A 25,869-nucleotide genomic window follows, 5' to 3' on the forward strand; every position below is an offset into this window, starting at 1 on the left:
GAAAGTCACAGTCACTTCCTTTCAAGCTTTGGGCGTGGGATAAGTACAAAATTTACTTAAGGATTCACCCGTCAACACGTTCCTCAGGTCCCTACCCCGCCACTAGTGAGTACTCTGCAGAGCGCAGGACAAAGAATGCTCAGCCTCCCAGCGCCGAAAGCAGGCGTGTCCCTCCCCCAAGTGGCGTCCTGGCAGCGCCTGGCAGCGCCTAGCAACGCGCGGAGCCCGGGACGGGCTCGCCGCGGGGCACGCTGGGAAGCGTGACTCTGGGCGCCTCCGTCCTCGGGTGAACGGGCGCGGACTACAACTCCCAGGATGCCTCGCGCTGCCTGAAGCCCCACGGCGACGGCGCGGCCGGGAGCGGGAGGCCTGGCTGTGTCGGGCGGGCTGAGTGAGGCCGTAATCAGCGGCTCTGGCCCGACCAGGTCCCCGCAGCCGGGCCTGCGAGCGGACGGCGCGTAACAGGGACTTCAGGGGCTTGGGGGTTGCAGGCTGTGCTCGGGTCGGGACGGGCTGGGCGCGCGGGGGCGACGCTTTGAGCACGCAGTGTCACGGACGAGGGACCCTGAGAAGGGCTCTGGCTTGGGTGGGCTCGGGGCTTAAAAAAAAGCCTGATGTGGACCTGGCCGAGTAGACGCGTTGACGCGACGCTGCTCTGGAGCCCTTGGGCCTTTACAAACCTCTCCTAGAAAATTCCCGCCGCCTGGGAAGCTGGGACAGAAGTCTCCCGGTGCCCCTCTTATGAGCAAAACGCGTTTGGACCTGTGGGTCGCTGAAGTTGCCACTGCAAAGAAACAGAAACACAAGCATTCCAAGTGGCCTTTGTCCCAAACCCCTATATATAAACGTGACATTCTAAAACCAGGACAGGCCAACACCCGGGAAACAGACATGACCGCCTCTGACTCCTTTCTAACCTGGCGTGGCGAAGGTGGGTTTCCGTAAAGAGGAGCTGGAGGGAGACAGGTAATTCTGAGGAAGACTTCCAGGTACAGCTGAGGTGAGGGGAAATCTTCCACCATCAGTGAAAATCGAGTCAAGGGGTAACCAGAGAACACAGCCTGCGCTTTGTGCCAGTGCTGTCTAGAAAATAATCTTGAATGTTGTCTGGGAAGGGAGTTGGCCACTTTTCCAGACACCCACCTTTCTGAAGTGGGTCCCTGTCATTTTCCACATCCTTTTTTAGTGTAAGGACACTGACCACTGCACTTTGTTCAATTATTCAGAACACGTATTATCCAGAATACTTTGCTTCTCATCTGAATCACTTTCCCATAAGGAAATTTTTGGGGGGTTTGGAGTGGTTACTGGGGATTGAACCCAGAGGCACTTTACCACTGAACCACATCCCTGGCCCTATTTATTTAATTAATTTTGATTCAGGTTCTCACCAAGTTGCTTAAGCCCTCTCTAAATTGCAGAGGCTGGCCTCAAACTTGGAATCCTCTTGCCTCAGTCTCCCAAATTGCTGGGATTACAGGCACCATTCCCAGCCTCCCATAAGAATATTTTAATGTATGGAAGTAGTTTTGTCCCCTTGAACGAATAAAGTGGAAGAAACCTTGATAACCCTAGGAGTCAAGCTCTGTTAATTCTGCGTTGTTTTTAAGCAACCACTTCAATTTTGTTCATCAGGGAGGATGAATCTGATGTGGGCAGAATTCAGATGAGCTGGACAGTGCTGTGAAGGACCTTCAAGCAGCCCCCAAGATCCCTGATATGGTAAGCAAAAGGCATAGGAAGATGTGTAGGAATGCGAATGCCATCCCTTCACCCACTCTGGGCCCCCCAAATCTTGACTGTATGGAATGCTTTGGGAGATGCATGGCAAGGACCAGGATGTGATCCCCAGAGAAGAGTGATAAGAAAAAGCATTGATATCAAGTTCTCAGACTTAAACTACAGCAGGTTTTCTCCTGAGCTTCTGAATGTACAGCTGGAAGCATTTTTGTTTTGTGATTCTAGGAATTGAATCCAGGACCTCACATACCCAAGATTAGAGCTCTAGCACTGAGCTACATCCTTACCTCAACTGGGAGCTCTTTTTTTTTTTTTTTGGTACTGGGGATTTAGCCCAGGGGCACTTTACCACTGACTATATCCCCTGTCTTATCTATTTATTTATTTTGAGACAAGGTTTTGCCAAGTTGCTTAGGGCCTCACTAAGTTGCTGAGGCTGGAATCAAACTTGTAATCCTCCTGTCTCAGTTTCCCAGGTCTCTGGGATTATAGGCATGCACCACCACACTCAGCAGCTGGGAGCATTTTTTAAGTAACCATCAGTAGTACTGAGGATTCAGGCTCATGGAATAGAAAGAAACATTTCCAGTCATATTGTATCCCAGCTGTGAGGGTTTGCATGTGGTATTTGAAAATCAGGGAAAAGAAGAAATTTCTGTCCACTTATGGGTGCCACTGCTGCTTAGTGGCGGGTCTTGCTATGTTCTGAATAAGTCCATTGTCAGACACAAGAAAACATAAAGGAAATTCTGTCTGAAAATGTCACTGGTGTTTCTTCCTAAAGCAAAACTATTCTTCTTTTCTAGCTTTAACACAAGTTCACCATTTGATTTTGTTAATATGTGTGTGTATTTGTTTGTTTGTTTGTTTTTCCCATTTTTAGGCATCCAAAACCAAGAAGGGACTGAAAGGTCAGTAGAGAGATGGAATATCACTCTTAAGCCAGTGTGTCTCTTTTTTTTCCTTTGGTACCAACACAACGTAGACATGTCTGTTTAAATGTTCTTGGTGAGAGTCTTGTTTCTCCCTTAAGACCACAGGCAGCCTGTGTGCTCCTAGGGACTCAGTATTCTGCCTCTTGGGCTCTTAAGAGAAATTCAGAAATAAATAAGAAATGAGATTTTGGGGGCTGGGGGTTAGCTTGGTGGTAAAGCACTTTTCTTGTGTGTTGGTTCCATCTCCCACACCACCAAAAAAAAAAAAAAAAAAAAAAAAAGAAGAAGAAAAGAAATGAGGTTTTGGAAGAAATTCTTCTCATTGGCTCCTGTATTCAGGCAACCTGATTGGGGTTAAGTGTGGTAAAGGCACTTTCGCCAAGTGGGAGAACTGATTCAGTGTTCTGACCTGGGCTTCCCCCACATGCTCACTCAGGAAGTGGCCAGGGAAGGTGTGTCCAGACCACTGAGGGGGATGTGTCAGGTGGAAAGGTACAAGGAAGCTATTGGCATGAAAAAAGCTTGCATGTGCCTAGAAATTTGGATGCTTTTCCCAAAGACTCATACTGGACTTTTCAGAGTCCATGACACTGAATGTTGGCCAGTGTGTTGTGGGGGAGGCAAATTGAAAGGAAGTTCTACTGAAAAGCTTCACCAGCATCCTTTGAGAAAGTTATTTTAATTGAAGTTTTTTTTTCTTATTGTTGATACATCTTTATTTTATGTGTTTGTTTATATGCGGTGCTGAGGGTCGAACCCAGTGCCTCACACATGCCAGGCAAGTGTGCTACCACTGAGCCCCAGCCCGAGCCCGAGAAAGTTATTTTAAATTTGTATTTGAGGTATTTCAACAAAGTGTGGTGTCTTTGCCAGAGGGTTAGAAAATACCCCAAGGCCAGTAAAGGCAGAGCCACGAATGACCCAGCATTGAGAGACCAGGGTCTTGGGGGAGTCCCAAGACTCGAGGTTTGTGAACACTATTCTTCTTTCCTTCCTAAGTCATGCTAGCCCTTTTCTGTTCCAGACTCCATCGATGAAGTCCTTGGTGACCTCCTGGGAGATGATAGTAAGTGCCCTTTAATTCACAGGCCAGACCATAAAATTTACTTTTTTTTTTTTTTTCAATCTGGTATGGGATTGAACCCAGGGGCACTTTACCACTGAGCCATATCCTCAGCCACCCTCTGCCTTTTTTTCAAGACAGAGTCTCACAGAGTTGCCAAGGCTGGTCTCAGACTTTCAATCCTCAGCCTCCAAAGTTGCTGGAATTACAAGCATGCACCACTGCACCTAGCTTCAAATTTACTCTTTAAAAGTGTACAGTTCAGTGGCATTTAACATATTAGAACATCACCACTATCTAATTCCAGAACATTTCATCACCCTATAAATAAATTCTATGCCCATTAGTAGTCAGTCCTCACTCTCCTTCCCCAATCTTAGGCCACCATTTATTTCTTCTCTGTCTCTATAGATTTTCCTGTTCTGAATGTTTTATATAAAATGGAACCATACAGAATCTGGCCTTTGCCTCAGACTTCTTTCACTTAGCATGATGTTATCAAAGTTCATTCACATTTCAGCATGTATCAGTACCTCATTCTTATTTACTTATTCTTTATTTTTTGAGGTACTGGGATTGAATCTGGGACCTCCAGTTTGCTAAGGATGCTCTACCTCTGAGCTACATCTCCAGTTTTTTGTTGTTGTTGTTGTTGTTGTTGTTGTTGTTTGTTTGTTTTGAGTACCAGGAATTGAACTTAGGGGCACTTAACCACTGAGCCACATTCCCAGCCCTATTTTTTTTTTTAATTTTTAATATTTACTTATTGGCGGACACAACATCTTTGTTTGTACGTGGCACTGAGGATCGAACCCGGGCTGCACACATGCCAGGCGAGCGCGCTACCCCTTGAGCCACATCCGCAACCCCCCCCCGGCCCTATTTTGTATTTTATTTCGAGACAAGGTCTCACTGAGTTGCTTAGTGCCTCACTTTTCTGAGGCTGGCTTTAAACTCAAGATCCTCCTGTCATCCAGAGCCACTGGGATTACAGGTGTGCACCACCACACCTGGTTGAATGTTCTTTTTTTTTTTTTTTTAGTTGTAAATGGACACAATACTTTTATTTTGTTTATTTTTATATGATGCTAAGGATCAAACCCAGTGCCTCACACATGCCAGGCAAGTGCTCTACCACTGAGCTACAACCCCAGCCCACATTCTCAACTTTTTTTTTAAATATATTTTTTAGTTGTAGTTGGACACAATATCTTTTTTTTTTTTTTAAAGAGAGAGTCAGAGAGGAGAGAGAGAGAGAGAGAGAGAGAGAATTTTAATATTTTATTTTTTAGTTATCGGCGGACACAACATCTTTGTTTGTATGTGGTGCTGAGGATTGAACCCGGGCCTCATGCATGCCAGTTGAGCGCGCTACCGCTTGAGCCATATCCCCAGCCCGGGACACAATATCTTTATTTTGTTTTTATGTGGTGCTGAGGATTGAACTCAGGGCCTTGCACATGCTAGGTGAACACTCTACCACTGAGCCACATCCCTAGCCCAACATTCTCAGCTTTTTAAGTTTTTATTTTTATTTATTTTTTTAAAATATTTATTTTTTAGTTTTAGGTGGACATAACATCTTTATTTTATCTTTATGTGGTGTTGAGGATCGAACCCAGTGCCTTGCGCATGCCAGGCAAGCGCACTACCACTTGAGCCACATCCCCAGCCCTTTAAGTTTTTATTTTAAGACAGGTTCTCGCTATGTTACCCAGGCTGGCAATTAAATTTGGAATCCTTCTACCTCAGCCTCCCACCAAAACTCCTTCTCTTTTCTTTTTATGGCCAGAGAATAGTCCATAGTGCAGGTATACCACATTCATCAGGTGAAAGACATTGGTTATTCCATTTTTGGCTACTATGAATAATGCTGCTGTGCACAGCTGTGGACAGATTTTTGTGTGTACTTACAGTTCTTTCGAGTGTAACCTGGGAGTGGACTTGCTGGGCCTTATGGTAACTCTCTGTTTTGCTCTTTGAGAAACCACCAGTTGCTTTCTGTTGCAGTTGTGTCTTTGTGTCTTCCCCGCAGCAGCGTGAGGGGGTTCTGGTTTCCCCATGTCCTTGCCAGTGCTTCCCACACTTTTGCTCATAAGCATCCTTGGGAGTGTAGAGTGTGTATCTCACTGTGGCCTTGACATGCATGTCACCAGTGACTCATGATGGCAAGCATCTTTTCAGGTGTTTATTGGCTATTTGTTTACCTTTTCTGGAGAAGTGTCTGTTCAGATCTTTGCCCATTTTCAGCTGGGTTCTTTGGCTTTTCCTTGTTGAGTTGTAGCAGTTCCTGATATATTTGAAGACTGGCCCCTTACCCTTTGTGTCTGTGTTGCTGTGCTGAGGAGCAGGGCTTTGGGTCGGGCAAAGTTCACTGGGGACAGTGAGGCTTAGCCTCCCTCACTTGGCAAGGAGAACTCACAAAGTCAGGTGCCCTCTGCCAACCCTGGGGTGCAGTTGGCTTGGCTTGGGTTGAGCTCTTCATGTGACACACACTGATGTCTAGGGTTGACTTCTTCCTTGGAAATGTACCACTCCTTTCCCCAAGGTAAGCACTGAGACCTGCCTCTGGCACCAGTTTCCTTCCTCCAAACTGCCCTTCTTTCCTTGGGAAGGTCAGGGAGACAGCTGGATGCAGGCACTTGACATCCTTTTCATCTCAACTCGGTTCTCTGTAACCAAACAACTTCTTTTCTGTTGTCCCTTGTTCCAGTGGCACTACCTGAGAAGCCTGTTGAACTAGCTTCACATGCCAGAGGCTCCACACGTGCACCTCAGGGGCTCCCTTCTTCAAAGAGCAGAGCAAGGTGAGCACTGGGGTGGCCTGGGGATCGTGGCCCATCCAGCCCACTTCCCACTGGTGCATGCCTGCTGCTGAGGTCGGGAACTTCTACCGTCTTTCCTTAACTTCCAGTTATTGAAGGGCCCTAGAGGAGTGAAGGAGAACTGACTTGGAAGTCAGAAGCCAAGCCTTCTGGTCCCTTATCTGTTAATTGAGAAGTTCCTGAACCTGTCTGAGCTTCAATTTTCTTATGCTCAAAATAAGGGGATTGGCCCAGATCAGTGATTTTCAAGTTGTGTTCACTCTCCTGACAGATGAGCAATAAGGGAGGAACCTTGTTGTGCTCCACCCTCTACCTTCATTTTAGCTACAGCAATTGTCTTCCTCTTTCCTTTTTTTTTTTTTTTTTAATATTTTAGTTATAGGTATTGATGGTCTTTTATTCATTTTGATGTGGTGCTGAGGATTAAATCCAGTGCCTCACACATGCTAGGCAAGTGCTGTATCTCTGAGCTACATCCCCAGCCTCCTTTTGTTTCTAACAGTTTGGTTTTAAAAGGTCTCTATCACTTAAAAAAAAAAAAAAGAAAGAAAGAAAGAAAGAAAGAAAATCACTGTACTAGGTGCTCATGAATTCCTTTTTGCATATTTGTCCTCTTGGAGAAATCTCTCCAAGTTCTCTAAGCCCCTCTTTTTTTTTTTTTTTTTTTTTTGGTGGTGGTGCTGGGATTGAACTGAGGGCCTCATATGTGCCAACCATATGCTCTACCACTAAGCTCTCACTCTCATTTTTTAGAATAACCTGACCAGGGAGAGGGGTTAGTGCTGATTGCAGCCATCTCTTTGCAGGTCCCTCCTGGAAGACAATATTTTTGATACCCTGGTAGAAGCTGATGCTGAGGTGAGCCTGGCCCAGGCCCCAGTCCTTAGCCTCTCTGCTTATCCCTGAGAACAGTGAGATTGGTATGGTGGCCAAGGAGCCTCTCACAGAAGTATGTAGAAATCCAGGCAAAGTCACTTTGTTCTTAAAGCAAAACAATGCCCAAGGGCTGCCGCATGGACCAACCAGAACCGTGAGCTAGAAGGCAGGCCTCTTGCAACTGTGGGAGCTGGATGTTGCCCTTCCTGTAAGAAGCTCCACATGGTCTGGTCACATAATTGGGAAGCAGTAAAGCTCAGGTCCTGTGATGGAAGTGACCTCTCCACTGGGAGGAACAGAAAGTGGCAGCACTTTACGGGGCTCCACAGCTGGGCAAGTTTAACTTCACTACAGCTGAGCCCCAAGGGTAGAGGGCAAGGGACCCTTCTGTTTATGCCTATTGTCCAAGCTGTACCCTTGCTAAGCCACCTACTCCCACAGAAGCAAGGTAGCAGGGGCTAGATCCCTTAGTGCTACTGGGCCTTGACTAATGTGCCTCTCATCTGCATCCTTGCCTCCTGTGGACTTAGATTTCCTATGTGTCAGAGGCAGACCCGCAGGCCTTGCTGCAGACCATGAAGGTAGGGAAACAGTTCCCAGGCCCCAGGGGTGGGCTGGGATGGGGCACTATTGCCTTATACCATGGCTGTGTCCTCCGTCTAATGTCTCCTTTGGTACCGGGGATTGAACCCAGGGGCACTTAACCACTGAGCCACATCCCCAGCCCTATTTTGTATTTTACTTAGAGACAGGGTCTCACTGAAATGCTTAGGGTCTCACTAAGTTGCTGAGGCTGGCTTTGAACTCATGATCCTCCTGCCTCGGCCTCCTGAGCAGCTGGGATTACAGACGTGCACCACTGCACTTGGCTCCACCTGTGTTTCTGACCCTCTCCTAGTGCAACAACAGAGGTATCCCTGAGCTATTACCCTTATTTTAAATTAATTTTTATTGATGCATTATAATTGCATATAATAGTATGATTCTTTGTTACAGATTCATACATGTATGTAACACACTTTGGTCAATTCCATTCCCAGTACCTTCTCCTCCGAACTGTTGCCCTTTTGCTCCCCTGCTTATAATGAGCTTTCCTGCTATCTGGAGACTGGAAAGTCTGTACCACAGGCCTCTGATTAAATGGGGCCGGCCTCTACCTGGAGACTCACCTGGAGATCACGTCCCCTCTAAAGCCTATTCTTGACCTGTCCTTAACTTTTTCTCTTAACCTTTTCTATCTACGTCCCTGCTAACTAGTATCCCCTTCTCATCACATCCAGCCCAGAGCTGATCTTTTTACACTGGAATCTTAAGACATAAATTCTGAACCATGTGTAAGAATATGATCACACAGTGCTCAGGGGCTTGGTTGTCCCTCACCTACAGCCAGCCGCAGCCTGCCCTCTGACTCCAGGCTTCATGGCCCAGCCATTTACCCCATTTTGTCACAGTCTCTGGGTGAAGGCCGAGCTCTTGGCTCCATCCCTGTAGAGCTCGAAAGAATTGGCATCCATTCCCTTCTTGGCTCCAGATTCAGCTTCTTTAACCTCAGTCTGAAATCTTTCTCCCCCAGGCCAGCTGGCCATAGTCCCAGGCATGACCCTCAGGTCCTCTGATTCTGTTTTTGGTCGATATTTTGAATCTCCTTTTCCCAGACCATGAGCCTGGCCCCTGACTCCACTCTGCTCACCTTCAGTTCCGTTTTCTTTCCAAACTCACTATTTTTCTCAACAGGGTTTTATTTTCCTCTGTTCTCTCATAGTTCGTCCCCAGGTGCCTGCCCCCTCCTTAGCTAGAACCCCTCCTCCCATTCTGACTACCAACTTTACATTACTGCAACAAAGTACCCAAGACAGCTCACTTATAAAGAGAGGAGGATTATTTAGCTCACAGTTTTGGAAGCTCAGTGTCCAATTTGAGGTGGAGATGGGGATTGGTTTGGCCTCCAATGAGGTGAGGTGAGGGTGCCAGATGGTGGCATATCATGGCAGGAACATGTGTGGGAGCAAATGGTCACATTTGGAACTGGAGCAAAGAAAGAGAATGGCGGTCCCACAGTCCCTTTCAAGGTCCGCAATTACTTATGGACTTTGCACAAGGCCCCACCTTCTAAGATCACCACTCTGGGGCCAAGCCTTTCACACAGACCTTAGGGGACACTGAGCACACACCACAGCATCTCCCCAGGCATTGTGCCTCACTGTCCTATTGTCTAGGATCTAGATGACATGGACGCAGATATCCTGGGTTTGAAGAGGTCTCATCCGGCCTCTGGCAAAACAGCTACCAAGGGTTCTGGGAAAGAGGAGCTGCCTAGCAATCCCAGATCTGCCAGGAGGCTCGCAGCTGGTGAGAAGGGTGAGTGGAGGACAGTACTTCAGAGGTGCTTAGAAGGACGCACATGTCCTGTGGGTTTTTTCAGCTTGGGACAGAGAGGCCAAGGCTAATTGTGCCTCTGTGTGTGTGTGTTAGGTGGGTAGGGGGTGGTTCCATTTCCTCTAAGTTCAACATGTGCAGCTCCTCAAGGAGCTTTTCCAGTTAAAATGGAAAGTGGGGTCTGGGTGTAGCTCAGTGGTAGAGCACTTGCCTGACACACGAGGTCCTAAGTTTGATTCCCAGCACCTTTGAGAATAATAATTTCTTTTTAAAAAGGAAAGTTGCACGGTAGCTTCTGCCTGTCCCTGCTTCCCCATCCCTGCTCCCTGTCTGTTTGGAGTGATGCATGACAAGGGGCTGACAGCAGGCCTCTTACCACATTTCCCTGCCAGAAGCCTGGGTGAGAATGGGTATGGACCCTTCCATGGCTGTGCCTGTGCCCACGGGCTCAGGCTTCCTAGGATGAAGTATCCCCCACCCAGGGTCGCTAGTCCAAGGTGTGGAGGAGGACCTCAGCCAGGAAAGACCTAGTCCCACAATTTCTCTCTCTCTCTCTTCTTCCTTTAGGGGACACAGTTGCCACCAAGCAGCCAACCACCTCTCCTAGCAGCTTTGGGCATCAGTACAGGAAGCTTTCCTTTGGAGGTACCAGAAACCCTAGTTCTGCTCCTAGACACTCGGTTTTGAGAGTAGCCAGGGTAATGCTTGCTGCTTGCCTGAGGTCAAGTCTGTGTAAGAGGAGGAGCAGAGAGCTGGTATCCTGATCCAGTCCTAGAGGAGGGGTGAGCTGGGTTGTATTGGCCAGGGCATTTGGGGAACTTACTTGCAAGGACTTGGAAACCAGGTATCAAAGTGTAGATTTTCTGAAGTGTAGGAAAATCTACACAGTGCTCTACTTCTCTTCTGATCCCTTTGGGACATTTCCAGGAGCCCCTGCAGCTAGCTAGTAGAGTCAGAGTTGCCCACCGCCCCCTGTGCAAGCTTTGTCTCTGTGTCATAGCCTCCTGCAGTGGGCTGTACCCTGCAGTGCTAAAGAGCTTGTTGGTGTTCTGGGGGTAGCTGCCCCAGCCCCAGGTCTGTTTTTCTTAGACAAAGCACTGTAGTCTAACTTCTGCTTTCCCTTTTGGCTCTGAGATTTGGAAGATCCATTGGCAGGACTTCTCTCTGATGAGGAAGAAGACATTGCCAAGAAGCCACCTGTGACAGAGAGTAAAACAGCTTCCAACAGAAGTCCCATCCCAGTCAGAGAGCAAGGTGAGTTGGAGGAGCTTGTTCCTCATCCTGGGGGCAGATCTGTTGAAAACAGACAATTTTACTGAACTTTCTGGTGTGGAATCTCAGCAGGGTGGGACCACAGGTCTCAAGTCCAGAAAAGGTTATCAGTATCCAGAAGCAGGGACGGGGAAGCATGGGCCTAGGAGTGTGGGGGAGTCAGGTCCTATAGGCCAACCAGACAGGTAAACCTGTTACCTGCCTCCTGGCCCATCAGTCATGATAGAGAGCAAGAAGTCTATGAGGCCTGGATCCTGGTTCTGTCTCCTAGGTCCCTGTATTCCTCTAACTCCTGGGGACACTCCCATCCGAAAGAAGGAGTTGCTGTTTGATGATGGGGACGACATCATGGCTACCCTGGGGTTTGGAGACAGCCCCAAGGGAGAGAAGAGACAGATGGGTGACCAGTAAGGATGATTATGGGTGGAAGATCCTGGCTGTGGTGCCACCTCAAGAAAAGCTCAAGAGAGGGGACAGTGTGATCCCCCTGGGAGCCTCCTTGCCACAAATTCCTTCCCCACATCCCATCCTGCAGGGAAGGGCCCCGCCCTGCTCGCTCCAAGCTGGATGAACTGCTGGGTCGAAGCACAGCCTCAAAACTCCTAGCTCATCCGAGTCCTGGACAACACAGAGAGTTCAAACTAGACAAAAAATATCAGAAACCACAGGGTGAGGAAGCCAAGGGGCAGGATGGGGCAGGAGGGAAGGGGAAGGCACCTCTAAACCTGGTCTCTAACCACACTGGCACCATGACATGTTGTCATGACACATACACATGATCAACACGTCTGTAACGGAGACAGAAGTGTAAAGAGATAACTCTTACCCTCGTCCTGTCCAACATCCTGTTGCTTTATGTACATGTTATCTGATTATGAATTACTATTTAAGTTGGTTTCTCTACCCTCTTTTTTCTTTCTTTTTTCTTTTTTCTTTCTTTCTTTTTTTTTTTTTTAGGGTATCGGCGATTGAACTCAAGGGGCACTCAACCACTGAGCCACATTCCAGCCCTATTTTTTATATTATTTGGAAACAGGGTCTCACCAAGTTGCTTAGCACCTCGATTTTGCTGAGGTTGGCTTGTACTCTCAATCCTCCTGCCTCAGCCTGCCGAGCCACTGGGATTACAGGCATATGCCACCATACTTGGCTCGACCGTCTTGATAGGCAGCAGCTCATGTCTTAAAAATTTCTCAGGACCAGTGTTTCTCAAAGCATCATCCCACCAGCCATCTGTTGAGATTTGTTCTTGTGAAACACAGCATTCTGGGCCTGACCTTAAGGGAGGTGGGCAGGGCTTGGCCATGTGTCTCCGCAGTCCCCGGATGTTCTCATGCGGCCGAAGGGCTTCCTCTCGAGCAACCCCACTCTGCTTCTCTTACATGTAGGGCTGCCAGTTCCCCTGCTCTAGGTCATGGTCACAGTCCTCTTATTTTACAGACAAAGAAGAAGATAGCTGGGACAATGAGGACCTCATCTTTGGGGCCTACCAGCCCACGGTGGGCTCCTCCGAGGGTCCACAGTCTCGGCGACAGTCTGTCAGGTAAGCAGGGCCTGGGGAGGCCAGCCTCTGGAAAGGCAGATCCCTGCAGCTCTCCCCATCCTACCTGACAGCCCTGTGGGGGGAGGCAGGGTGCAAGGCTCTGTGGGTGCTGAAGGGAGAGAAGGCTGCCTGGTCCCAGCAGTTCAAGCAGAAGGGTGGAGACAAGCTCGATCCTGGATTTGGCCCTGACCATCAGCCTCCTGATTTTTAACGGAAGATTAAATCAGTGATGGAATTGTCTGAATTTGTTTTCTGTCAGTATATATGTTAAACTGTATTTTGAAGTAATTTCACACTTCTAGAAAAGTTGTAAGAACAGTACAGAGAATTTCGTCCTGCCCTTCACCAGGCTCAACACGATCAGCTCTGCTGCCCTGGCCTTGTCAGCCTCTCTTTCCAGCTACATAACTACTCCACATGGATTTTTCTTCCCAATCCAGAATGTTTTTTCCCCCGCTTGGTGCTGGGAATGGAATTCAGGGCCTCATGTATGCTATCTATGCGCATGCTCTACTACTGAGCTTCATTGTCCCCAGCCCCTTAGTCCCAGAATATTCCTTTTTATTTTTATTTTTTTTGCCACTCTGGGATTCAAACCTAGAGTTTCATGAATGCTAGGCAAGCATGTCACCCAGAACCACATCCTTAAATAGCATAGAGCATGCCACTGCCCTGGCCCTGGAGCTAATCCAGGGGCCTGCTCATTGGGCCTCACGTTGGTTGTGCAGAGTTGCTGGGCATCTCTGACTCCCTGCTGTGGACCTCATAGTCCACCCTCCCACCTCCCCTGCTCCCGACAACAGAGGGAAAGACTGGCAAGGGACTTTTGGGACAGGGTGCCTCCCCTGCCTGATGCCATCCTTTCTGTCTTGCAACAGGGTCTTAGAAGGTGGCCCAGACCCCAAGGGAGAACCAGGAACCAAACAAAGTCCCCCAGCAGCTTCCAGCCCAATCTCCCCTAGGAAGGGAGGAGCTGACTGGTTGGGCCTCAAGGATGACGACTTGGACCTGCTGCCTCCCTCTCCCACCCGAGAGTCCTGTCGGGGAGGCTTGGCAATCTCCACACCTTCTGTACCTGGACCTGTGAGCCAGTACTCAGCCCTAGACCCAAACTCTGCCCCATCTGGGCTGCCCTCCTCAGGGTCAAAGCCACCAGCAGAGAATACAGGGCCATCTGCCCAAGCCAGCCAGTCCTCCAAGCTGCGAGAGTCTGAGGCGGGAGAGGAGAAGGATTGGCTGAGCCATGTCTTGTCTGGGAAGAAGTCCCAGGGTGTGGCCAGAGAGGAGCATGCTGAGGCTTATAAGGGTCCGAACTCAGTGGGAACCGCCAGGTACGGGCCTGGGCTGCTGTATCTGTGAGAAGGCCCAGGCAGGGTCTCCAGGGCCAGCTTTCCCATCTCACCTCCACATTCTCTGTGGGAATGTCAGCAGTATGGGCCACTCTCGGCTCTGCTTCTCTTCCTGTTGGGCACAGCAGAGAGGGCTGCTCATCTGCCCAGGCATGGATGCTAGAGGGCTCGGGGCTGTGGACAGGCACGCCCTGCCTTGGCAGCAGGGACTTACTGGATCAGGCAGGAGAAGACCTGCCTTGAGGTGGCAGGTTCTGCCGTCCTCTGCTCCTGAGCAGGGACCCTATCCACAGCATTCTCGGCTGGGAAGGGAAGCCCCATGTGTGACTGTCGGTGTTTCTGTCAGCCCAGCTGAAGTGACTGAAGTGCATGTGGGTAGAGATGGTCGCGGCTCTGGGGCATGTCTGAGAAGACGTGGTGGCCAAGACACAGTTCCTAGGGAGCCACAGAGTAGCCAGCTGGTGGGGCAGGGTATGAGTGACCTCTGAGGGTAGGAAGGTGAAAGGGCCTGGCAGGGCTGAGTCCAGAGGAAGCAGGGAGATGCTCTGGAGAACCGTGTGAGGTCACAGGGACATCACCACACCCTGGGCTGAATGTGATGATGGGGACAACTTTGACTTTGACCTGAAGCCAAGGGCAGGGCTGTGACCCAAATAGGAAAAACCCTTGCTGCCCTGCAAGCCCAGAGAGGGGTGCGAATAACATGAAAGTAGCTGACAGGCAGCTGTCCTGGGGGTGACTGGGCAGAGCTGTGGTTTAAGGCTGAATGGAGCTAAGTGAACTGAGACAGGCTTGAACTTGAACTTAACTGCGGTGTGTGTGACGTGCCATTGTCAGGCCATGGACAGTCACTGCCTTAATGGCCACCAAGGTGGGGAGGTGGTTCTGGAAGGGAAGGGCAGCCCACACATTCCCGGAGCTCAGTCTTGGGAGAATCCCCAAGATGAGGGTGGGAACAGAAGGCCAAGGAGAAGCAGGAAGAGGAGAGGGGTGCCACAAGTGTCACACTGGGAGCTCATCCACGGCCATGGTCATCCAGCCTAACCTGGGCCTTCTGTCACCTTCACCTTTAACATGTGCTGTCCTCAGTCAACCTGTCATCAGCACTCAGGGGCTTAATCAGGCAGCTGTGGGAAGGACCTCAGGAGCAACAGAACAAGAAGTACCAGCTGCCAGGCCCCTCCTCACAGGGTATGTCCACAGCCAGGGCTGGGAAGGAGTGAGGCAGTAGGGCCTGCCCAGGCCTCCTTCCCCATAGACAGATGGCAGGTGGCTGTGCTGGGACCCCAGGTGGCCACTGACTGTAGTGTTCAGTGTCTCTGTCAGGCCCACCCATGGCAGATCTGCAGCAGGCTGTGTCCCCATCTCCTTTACCAGCCACCAGCACAGCCAGATCCTGCTCTCCTAGTAAAAAGTTACTTATCTGAAGTTCGCCTTGACTCCTGCTGCCACCCTTTCCCTTCTCTCCCTGTGTCCTGCACAGAGCTCTGTTTACCTTGCCCTGTCCCTGTGTCTGCAGGTTCCCCGAGAGTTGGAGCCACTCTCCCTTGGCCCTCCCTGCAGGTGACCCAAAGAGAAGAACAGCCTCTGGAGACCCCTATGGCACCGGTTCGTTTCTACTTTACTTGAGCTTTAGTCCTGGGTGAGGAAGAGGAGCCTGGAGCTCCTTTGAGGCTCTGGAAGCCAAGTAACAAGGGACTCTCAGAACACAGCAAGGCAGAGAGCCCTGGGCTCCTCTGGGCCTCCTGATAATTTCTCTGCGGTTTATTTTTCAGAGCCTGCGGTTTGTTTCCCCAAATCTCAGGAACCCACTGGGCTCTCTGTACCTGTCAAGGTAGGGAGCATGGACAAACAGGTATAGGTCTTAGGCCTGGGGAGTTCATCCATGTTCAAAGGCAACTCCAGGAGTTGGTTGTGACAACCTTCTGGGAAAGCAGTGTCAGATATGCCCAGCGTGGTACCAGCCAGAATACCCTGGCACACCTCACCAGTGCTCTCTTGAACTTTTAGCCTCAGGACGCCCAGGTGGTGTTGGGGTGAATCTGCCAGCATCGATAGGGAGTTGCAGGTGATAGGGAGCCAGGCTGGGACGGCCAGGAATGCTGCATTCAGAAAGCAGGGCCGCATCCATCTAGAAAGCCTCCTCTATCCCTGCCATCCTCCCACCACACCTCCAGCTCTGTTGCCCAGGTGTGGCAGTCACCTCTGACACCTGGGCCTGGGAGGTGTGGCACCCAGGATAGTGCCCCTGGAAGACAGTAGGTGAGGGGCGGCTTATAGAAAGCAGATTAGTGGCTGGTCCAACAGTAAGGGCCAGTGTCATAGGTGGGCCACCTGGGTTTCTGGCCCAACAGAAAGGGCCACTGTCATAGCTAAGACTGATTCTTGTCTCAGAAGCTAGAGACGCCAAGGAGAGAATGTCATTTTGGGGGACAGAGGGACACTTACTTTTCTGACCAGAGCTGGATGGGGAGATGCTGTTGAATGCTCAGTGGCAGGGCCTGGGGCTCTCCAAGACCTTGTCCTGGTCTTGTCTTGTCTGCAGCCACCTATGAGGGGAAAGCCAGGAAGTCCAGTGAGCAGAGGGCCAGTAGGTAGCCAAGCTCAGCTTCTGACATGGGACAGCTCTCATCCTCCCCTGCAGTCCCTGTTCCCAGAGCCCCTGGAGCAGAGCCTGCTGCCAGGTGTGGGATACCAGAAGCAGCTCCTGGCAGCCCAGGCACAGCTTCAGAGTGGCACTGCCCAGCTCCAAGCAGAGCTGCTGCAGAGCCACACACGGCTGGCAGAGCTGGAGGTTCAGGTAAGAGACATTGGGCATCTGTGGGGGGAGAGTCCAGGGGTAATGGGCTAGAGGCTTTGCCAGAGGGGAAGAGGACTGCAGGCACAAAGTGGTATGCGGCATAGATGCCAAAGGAGCTCTCGCCCGGCAGCATGCTGGCTTACCACTGTCTCCTAGGTACGGAAGCTGGAACTAGAGCGGACCCAGCACCAGCTGCTGCTGGAAAGTTTACAGCAGCGGCACCAGGCAGACCTGGAGCTCATTGAGAATGCACACAGGTACCTAGCAGCTCCTTCCCGTGGTCTGCCTTGGTCTCCCAAGCTGATGTCCTGCCCCAGCGCTGCTTGCATCTCTTCACTGAACCCCAAGACCATGCTGATATGCTCAGAAAGCCCCTTTGGTGGGTATTCTCTTGGCAGAAGCCGCATCAAGATGCTAGAGACATCATACCAGCAACGGGAGGACCGGCTCCGGAGAGAGAATGAGGAGCTGTCAGCTCAGTATCTCTCTCACTGCCACGAGGCTGAGCAGGCCCGAGCTGAGCTCACAGCCCAACACCAGCGCCGCTTGGCAGCAGCGGCACAAGAAAAAGACCAGGAGATGGAGCGGCTCCGGGAGCTACAGCGGTGAGGGCAAGACATGAGGGCAATAATGGAGAGACCCCAGGCTGTGGCTCTGCAGCCTTTGCATGGGGTTTGAGTCCTTCCCTTTGGCCCACTGAGGTGAGGACCAATGCTAAGCATACCAGCCTATTGGCCCACCTGAGTAGGGTGCCACTTCTTCTGCTGAGGCAGGAGGGGCAAAAGCCAAAGGAGTGTAGCCTTCCAGGAGGCAGGGCAGAGCAGCAGCAAGCACCAGAGGACCCAGCCAAGCTAGGTTACTCCACTCACCTCTCCCATGGAGACTAGTGACTAGCTCCACCGTGGGAAAGCTGTGCTTATCATTGCTGGTGTGTTGATCTGGTTGCCTTTCTGGATGAGAATGAACCAAGAAAAGGTGCCTGAGCAGGCTTGTTAAGACTGGCCCTATGGACCAGACACAGGGGTTAGGCACACAGCTTTTACTCTGTGAAAAAGTGGACTTTGCTTAATAATAGGAGGACTCTTTTGGTGCACATGGCCTTGAGGCACCAGGACAGATGAGATAGACGAGTCAGGAAGCCGGACGCAGTGGCTCAGGAGGCTGAGGCAGGAGAACTGCAAGTTCTAAGCCAGCCTTGGCAACTTAGCAAGGCCCTGTCTCTAAATAAAATATAAGTTAAATTAAAAGGGGCTTAGGGATGTGGCTCATCTGAACCTAGGTTAAAAATGCCTAGGTTCAGTCCCTGGTACGAAAAGGAAAAAGGAAAGTCATGGAGACTGAGTGTCTCAGGGAGGAGGAGGCAGAGGGACTGCGCAGAGGCGGCTGCTTCCGTGAAGAGCTGCCAGGGTGTTCTCCCCACATCCCATCTATGTGGTTCTGCTAGAGTGGCCCTGGGCCAACTGCCTCTGCCACCCTCTCCTCAGGGCATCCATCCTGGAAATGCGCAAGGACCATGAGGAGCAGCTACAGCGACTGAAGTTGCTGAAGGACCGAGAGATCGATGCAGTTACCAGTGCCACCTCCCACACACGGTGTGTGTCCCACCCAGCACTGCCCACCCAAAGGGCGGGCTTGGGCCTCCGCAGGCTGAGATTCCCTGATGGATCACCCTGCAGGTCCCTGAATGGCATCATCGAACAGATGGAGAAGTTCTCCAGCAGCCTGAATGAGCTTTCCTCCCGCGTGGAGGCCTCACACCTCACCACCTCGCAGGAGCGGGAGCTGGGAATCCGGCATCAGGATGAGCATCTGCGAGGTACTCTACCCCCACCTCAGTAGCCCAGGCTCCCCTCAGGAGGAAGGAGGGCAGGCAGTGAGCGCCCTGTGGGCCACCCAGCACTGCAGGAGCGGCTGGGCCGGCAGCAGCAGGACATGGAGGAGGAGCGTGCTCGGCTGCAAGAGGTCATCGGGAAGATGGAGGCCCGGCTAAGTGAGCAGAGCCGGCTGCTGGAGAAGGTGAGCCTCCTCCTACCGGAGCCCTGGGAGGTCGGCCCACAGACCTGCTTCCTGAGTCCTGCAGTCGCCCAGGCCCAGATCTCCTCTCAGTGTCCCTCCTACCCTTCCTGCCTGTGTCTTCCAGCTCTGCCCTGCCCTGCCCTGAGCACTGCCCACCTGAGCTGGGCCACCTATCACTTAATTCCTTGGCCACTGGCCCTGGGGCCCCTCCACGTCTTCCCCCACCAACTGTGCTTCTTTCCTCCTGTCACCCAGATCTGTCATGTCAGATGACACCTGTGGCACTGGGACAGATGCTCTTGCCCACTCAATGTCACTTAACCTCTTTAGCTGTGACAGATTCATTTGCACGCCTAATGTGCATTCAAATACAAGAGCAAGCTCTGTTCTTTAAAAAGGACTGACATTTTCTATCTTTTGTGCTGAATCATAACAGGAACGCTGGCGTGTGAATGCAGAGCAGTCCAAGGCAGAGTCCATGCAGCGTGCTCTGGAGGAGCAGAGGAAGGTCTTGGCCCAGCAGATCGCCATAGAGAGGGAAGAGCTGGAGAGGGCCAAGGTGAGTCCAGCAACAGGCTCAGCTGCTGACCCACCATTACACCCAGACAAGACGCTCACCACGCCCCCACCCCCAAATCTAGAGCGCCTTGCTGGAGGAGCAGAAATCCGTCATGCAGAAGTGTGGGGAGGAGAGGCAGCGCCTGGCAGCCGAGTGGGCTGAGTTCTTCACGCAGCAGAAGCTGAGTAAGGAGCGGTCTGAGCGTGAGGCCGAGCGAGCACTGCAGGTGGACACCCGGCGGGAGGGCACCCTCATCAGCCTGGCCAAGGTAGGGTAGCTGGAGAAGGTGAGCCTCCTCCTAACAGACCCCTGGGAGGTCGGCCCTCTGGGCAAGAGCATCTGTCCCAGTGCCATAGGCGTGAGTGAGGCAGTCTCCAGAGTAGCCGTGCGTGGCCTTCCTCCTAGATGCGTCAGCTTCGGGCTTATGAAATAAGAGCATAGTGATGACATACTTAGAGTGCAGTGGTTAAACCAGTATTGTCACCACAGTAACTCCCTTGCGTCCCCAGAGGCATTTTATACACTTTTTTCCTCATTTAATTCTCATTAGAACCTGGCATGGTGGTGTAGGACTGTAATCCCAGCTACTCAGGAGGCTGAGGTGGAAGGATTTCAAGTTCAAGGCCAGCCTGGGCAACTTCCTGAGACCCTCTCAAAATAAAAAGAGCTAAGGCCACACATGGTGTGCATGCCTGTAATACCAATGATTCTGGATGCTAAGGCAGGAAGATCACAAATTCAGGGGCAGCCTCAGCAAGTTAGTGAGGTTCTAAGCAACTTAGACCATGTCTTAAAAAACAAAAAGGAGCAGGGTGGGCTGGTGCACACCTGTAATCCCAGTGACTCAGGAGGCTGAGACAGAAGGATCGGGAATTCAGAGCTAGCCTCAGCTAAAGTGAGGTGCCAAGAAACTTGGTGAGACCCTGTCACTAAATAAAATACAAAATAGGGCTGGGAATGTGGCTCAGTGGCCCAATGTCCCTAAGTTCAATCCCTGATACTACCCCCAAAAAACAAACAAGCAAGCAAACAAAAAGAGCTGGCTCAGTGATGCAGTGACAAAGTACCTCTTTTCAACCCCCAGTACCAAAAAATAAAAAATAAAAATAAATAAAAAGGGCTGAGGATGTGTATTAGGGCTTGCCTAGCAGGCAGAAGGACTTGGGTTTGATTCTCATTAGCTCCTATGACTTCAGTAGTCTCGAAATGAGGAAACTAAGGTTCAGAGGTGAACCTGCTGCAGTTATACAGCTTGTTGGGGAGCACCCCAGCTTGGCCTCATGCCTCTCTGGTCCATCCTGGAAGCCCCAGAAGCAGGGTAGGCAGAGGGGACCCTCGGGTGCTGCACAGCTTGCTATAGCTCCTAAGAGGTGGATGCAGCGAAGATTCTGCCTTCTCTAGGAACAGGGAGAGCTAAGGGTCAGGGCCAGCGAACTCCGGGCCAAGGAGGAGCAGCTGGCAACTGAGAGGGAGGCTGTGGATCGGGAGCGACGGGAGCTACAGCAGGAGAAGGAAAGGGTCAGAGCCACCAGCCTGCGTCTCCAGCGCCGTGCTGAGGAGGTGGAGCACATGAGCCAGGTGAGGCTGGAAGGTGTGTGGGTTTGGGACCTCGTCTGACCCTGGCCCTGACCCTGAAACCTCCTTGCAGGTGGCCTCTAAGAAGTACCAGGAGGGTGAGCAAGCGCTGCAGGAGGCCCGGCAGTTGCAGTCTGAGCAACAGGCCCGGCTGCAGGCCGTTAGGCAGCAGCAGGAGCGGCTGCAGCAGCAGGAGCAGCATGTACATCAGGCAAGGCTCCCCCTTTCCCCTCCTCCTGTCTGCATGCCCAGCCGCCTGCTCGCCCCACTGAGTTCTCCTGTCTCGGGCTGGGGACAGGAGCACCTGAGCTTGGCACAGCAGAGGCTACAGCTGGACCGTGCTCGACAAGACCTGCCCTCCAGCCTCCCAGGGCTGTTCTCAACAGGCCAGGGCCCAGCAGCCTCCAGCCTGGGTGGTAAGTGGCTCCACGAGGAAGGGATGGGGCTCCGCTAGCCCAGGGCAGGGGCAGAGGAGGAGCTGGCTAACCTCCAGCTGCTGAAGTGAGGGAGCAATGGGTTTTTGTTTTTGTTTTTTGTACTGGGGATTGAACCCAGGGTTGCTTAACCACTGACCCACATTTCCAGCCCTTTTTATTTTTTATTTTAAGATAAGGTCTTGTGGGCCGGGGTTATGGCTCAGCGGTAGAATGCTCACGTAGCATGTGCGAGGCCCTGGGTTTGATCCTCAGCAGCACATAAAAATACATAAATAAAGGTATTGTGTCCAACTATAACTGAAAAATACATAGTAAAAAAAATAAGAAGGTCTAACTAAGTTGCTGAGGCTGGCCTCACACCTATAATCCTCCTACCTCAGCCTCCAGAGTTAACTGGGATTACAGGCATGCACCACCATGCTGAGGGTCTTGCTGACTTGCTGAGGCTGACCTCAAACTTCGAATCCTCCTGCTTCAGACTCTCAAATCATTGGGATTATGGGTGTACACCACTGTGCCTAGTGCTGGTTTTTTTCTGGGGTTTTGTTTGTTTTGATTTGAGACAGGGTTTTACTAAGCTGCTGAGGCTGGCCTCGAACTTGCAATCCTCCTGCCTCAGTCTCCCAAGATGCTAGGATTACAAATGTGTGCCACCGTGCTGCCTGAGTCTTAAAGTCATCTTGTTGTTTATTTTTTTAAACAATTAATGCATGTTAACTTTAGAGAAATAAGTCAGAAATAGAGGGGGAGACTTTTTACAATATCACACTCAATCCGAGTCTCCAGTCCAGGGGAACCACTAGAACATTTTGGTTCCTGACGTTCCAGACTGATGGATATTTTCAAACAAAATTGGGAATATGTTTTATAAGCTGGCTTTTACACTCAGCCATACACGTCTGGAATGTGTCTTCCTGTCGGTGATTTAACATTCTTGATCAGTGTCACTTTCCATTCTGAGGCTGTTCCACACTGAGGGTTTTTGTCACTAGAATGAGCAGTGCCTCCCTGGAAACCTCTCTGTACATCTTAGCTCCTTTGTCTGACTGATTCCCTTGAATAAATTCTTAGAAGCAGATTTGTCAGATAGGAACACATGAGTGTTTTTCAGAGGCTTTTGAGAGTTGGAGCCATGTGAACGTCGGTCCAGTCCCACTAGTGGGCAGCACGTGAGCAGGCCTTGCGGTACAGCCGTGCAGTCCTGTTTTCCTTCCAACACTTTGGCCCTGACTTCCTCCTCAGCCTTCTCAGCTCTCGTGACTCCCACCCCCACCACCCTTCAGGGCAGCCAGCTGCTGGCCAGCCCGGGCCCTGCGAAGCTCCTTGCCAAGTTGGTGCTGCTGAAGCACACAGCCGAGCAGGTGAGTGTCCACTGGGCCTGGGTCCTCTTGTTCACTGTGGTGACATGCAGAGACCCTCCAGCTCAGGGCAGAGGCATCAGGGAACATGTCACAGCTCTGGGGAGCGCTGACCCCAGCTCCTGGAGGAGACTCAGAAGGCAGACTACTCGGCATGCAACTTGGAGGCTTCTGCTCTAGGCCAGGTTCTGTACGCAACAGCTGGCAAATGTCATCTCAGTTAAACCTCCCGACAGCCTATGAATGCAGTGGCCACTCCGGGAGCATGTCCTGTGTGCTGGGCTTGACGCTCAGGCTTTTTGTAGATCAGCAACTTCACCCACACTCAGCTTTACATGGGAGAGATTCTTATCTCCAGATTAGAACAGGAAAGTGAGGCTCAGAGACAAGAGGTCATGTGAGGGAAATCAGTTCCAATGCTAAAAAGTGGCCTCCCAGGACTGAGACCAAAGTCTGCCTCACTCTACGCCTGGGTTCTTTCATGCCCCCACCCTGCCTCCCAGAGCCGGCCGATAATTGGGAGAGGGAGCCCCCAAATGAGGGCTGTTTGGCCCCCCTCTCAGCGCATGGAAGTGCGAACTCTTTTCCGAATCTGCCTGGCAGGATCGGGACTTCTTGGAGAATGAGCAGTTCTTCTTGAACGCCCTGAAGAATGCGTCCTACAACATGACGTCCCATTCCACTTAACATGGACTGCTGCCCCTCGGCGAGCATCTGCACCCTGGACTCCCCCCTGCCACGCTGCCGGGCCCTGCCAGAGCCCTCCATCCGGACAGCCTGCCTGTATGCTTTTGCTAGGCCCTGCACCTCTGGGGCTCTGACTTGCAACAGCCCCCAGGAGCCCTCATGAGGGTGTCTCATCACAGACTTCTGGCTCCAGTCTGAGGGTCTGAGGAGGCAGCAAGCTCCACCAGCTTCAACCATAGGCAGCCGCTTCGGGTCTGTGTGCCTGGGCCTTTTCAGAGGCAGGGGTTTTCTTGGGGGGGGGGGGGGTACCATGAACAGCCTTCTACCTTCTTTGCCTGAGAGGTCCCCTCCCTAATGGGGACATGGACAAAGGCCTTCTGGGCAAGTGAGTGGGAGGTCTGGTGGGGGCAGGGAGGGCACAGTGCCAGATTCTTCTCAGGGTTCAATGAGCTCCTGGGATTCAGCCAGCCACTCCACCCCCACTCATTCTCAGCTCTGCCCAAGTGGCTGACCAGCTCAGCATGAACTTTGGCCTCCAGCTTCTTCCTCCTCAATTAGGCCCTCACCAGAAGCAGGAGTAGGGAACTGTGGGTGGTGTTGGGGGTGTGGAAATGGACAGGGAAGGAAGACAGCCAGAGCCTCTGTCCCTGGAGGGGAGAAAGGTGACCTATGGGTCCCCATGCACTGCTACTGCCACCTGCGCCTTTCCTGGCCTCCACGTACGTACAGGCCGTGTGCCGAGGTCAGCTAGAGGGGTACTCATTGTACCCAGCAGACCCAGGACAAATCAACTCGACTAATAAAATTGCAGTTGTTGCTAAAGCTGCTTCTGTGCAGGAGCTATTCCTCACCTTGCATCCCAGAGGAAGCCATCCCAGTAAGCAGGAGGGCGGAGGAGGAGAACACAGGGAGAAGTGGCACCATCTGTAGCTCTCTGCTCTTTGGAACAGCTTTCAGAGGGACCTAATTTATTTGCCAACAGTTTGTAGCTTTGGTCTTGAACACATTAAACTATGCTCTGCTTACTTACTCACTTACTTATGGTACTGAGGATTAAATTCAGGGGTGCTCTGCCACTGAGCTATATCCCCAGCCCTTTTGTTTATTTTATTTTGAGACAGAGTCTTTACTAAGTTACCAAAATTGAACTTGAATTTGTAATCCTCCCGCTTCAACCTCCCAAGTAATTGTATTTTTCATTTTTAATTGGGGGAGGGGGAGCTGAGATAAACCCAGGGCCTCTTAAATGCTAGGCAAGTGCTCTATCACCAAGCTTCACCCCAGCCTATAAACTGTCATATTCTTAATGATTAAATTCTTAGAATTTGCTGAGCCCCATCAGGATTTGTACTTACTTTTTAGAACATTTTTGTTTTGTATCCCTTGTCTTTGTTGGAAAACAAGCCTCACAGAGCAGTCAAACATTCCTATAAAAAGCCAACTTGTCATGCTCCTCTGGCCAAGTCCTTCCCCTCCAGCACCTGCAGTCTGTCAGGACAGAGACCTCAAGTGGGTAGTATTACCATCCCTGCTTCAAAATGAGGAAACTGGAACTGAGGTTGTATCTCAGTAGTAGAGAGCCTGCCTAGCATGTGTGAGGCACTGGGTTTGATTCTACCATATAGAAACAAATAAAATAAAGGTCCATCAACAACTAAAAAAATATTTTTTTAAAAAATGAAGAAACTACCTGGGTGCAATGGCACACATCTATAATTCCAGCAACTTGGGAAATTGAGGTGGAGGATCACAAGATCAGTTCAGCCTCAGAAACTTAGCAAAACACTGTTTCAAAAGAAAAAGAAAAAAGATGAAGAACCTGAGACTCAGGGAGATGACATACCCTGCCCAAAGTAACAGCAAATAGTAATAGAGCCTGGATTTGAGTTCTGCTCAGGCAGATTCCCAAACCCCAGACTCTCAGCCACATCCTTCCTGCCACCCCCTAGAGAAGCATACCACACAGTGCACTGTAAGGACAAGATCTTTATTTACCTCCACTTACCTAGTTGGTGTCCACCGCCAATCGCTTGTAAAAGCCTAGGATTCAGTTCTCACAAGACTCCTAACCAGGTCTGAGCCAGATGTGGCAAAGAGGAGTCAAGGTGGGGTATATCCATGGGCAGTTATGGGGACAGCTGTTGTTTATGTTTTGGTTTGCTTTGTTTTTTGGTACTGGGGATTGAATTCAGGGGCACTTGACCACTGAGCCACACCCCCATCCCTATTTTGTATTTTATTTAGAGACAGAGTCTCACTGAGTTGCTTAGCACCTGCCTTGCCGTTGCTGGGGCTGGCTTTGAACTCAAAATTCTCCTGTCTCAGCCTCCTGAGCAGATAGGAGTACAGGTATGCACCTGGCAGCTGATGTTTCTGTAGTCAACTGGAAGATTTCTCCCAGACCACAGACATTGTAGCACACAGGGTGTGTGGTGCAGGGCGAACCAGGACCCTGGCC

The 25,869-nt window shown here is 50.9% G+C and overlaps 1 protein-coding gene across 9 annotated transcripts; it reads left to right on the top strand.

Moving 5' to 3' along the window:
• Positions 1-306: 306 nt before the first annotated feature.
• Fbf1 (Fas binding factor 1) lies at positions 307-25,167 on the top strand. Of its 9 annotated transcripts, none has more exons than XM_076869335.2 (30): positions 308-1,000; positions 1,636-1,722; positions 2,624-2,651; positions 3,700-3,741; positions 6,452-6,545; positions 7,370-7,421; positions 7,970-8,020; positions 9,656-9,797; positions 10,383-10,460; positions 10,950-11,069; positions 11,359-11,494; positions 11,623-11,756; positions 12,528-12,630; positions 13,509-13,961; positions 15,069-15,170; positions 15,499-15,587; positions 15,755-15,813; positions 16,525-16,779; positions 16,936-17,036; positions 17,178-17,384; positions 18,264-18,371; positions 18,456-18,595; positions 18,677-18,795; positions 19,232-19,354; positions 19,437-19,622; positions 20,756-20,932; positions 21,003-21,140; positions 21,228-21,345; positions 22,609-22,727; positions 23,328-25,166. In XM_076869335.2, exons 2-30 carry the CDS (start codon positions 1,720-1,722, stop codon positions 23,409-23,411), a joined length of 3,561 nt encoding a protein of 1,186 aa, XP_076725450.2. In that variant the 5' UTR covers positions 308-1,000; positions 1,636-1,719; the 3' UTR covers positions 23,412-25,166. The 9 variants fall into 9 exon arrangements, with proteins under 9 accessions (XP_076725455.2, XP_076725450.2, XP_076725451.2 ...); XM_076869336.2 differs by having other exon boundaries at positions 308-989; XM_076869334.2 differs by having other exon boundaries at positions 308-966.
• The last annotated feature ends 702 nt before the right edge of the window (positions 25,168-25,869 follow it).

Source organism: Callospermophilus lateralis, chromosome 11 (assembly GCF_048772815.1).
Source record: "Callospermophilus lateralis isolate mCalLat2 chromosome 11, mCalLat2.hap1, whole genome shotgun sequence".
Classification (NCBI taxonomy): Eukaryota; Metazoa; Chordata; class Mammalia; order Rodentia; family Sciuridae; genus Callospermophilus; species Callospermophilus lateralis.

Coding starts and splice junctions, on each gene's coding strand:
- Fbf1 (XM_076869333.2), top strand. Junction 12,631..13,508: donor TCTCGGCGACAGTCTGTCAG/GTAAGCAGGGCC, acceptor GTCTTGCAACAG/GGTCTTAGAAGGTGGCCCAG. Junction 17,037..17,177: donor CTCATTGAGAATGCACACAG/GTACCTAGCAGC, acceptor TTCTCTTGGCAG/AAGCCGCATCAAGATGCTAG.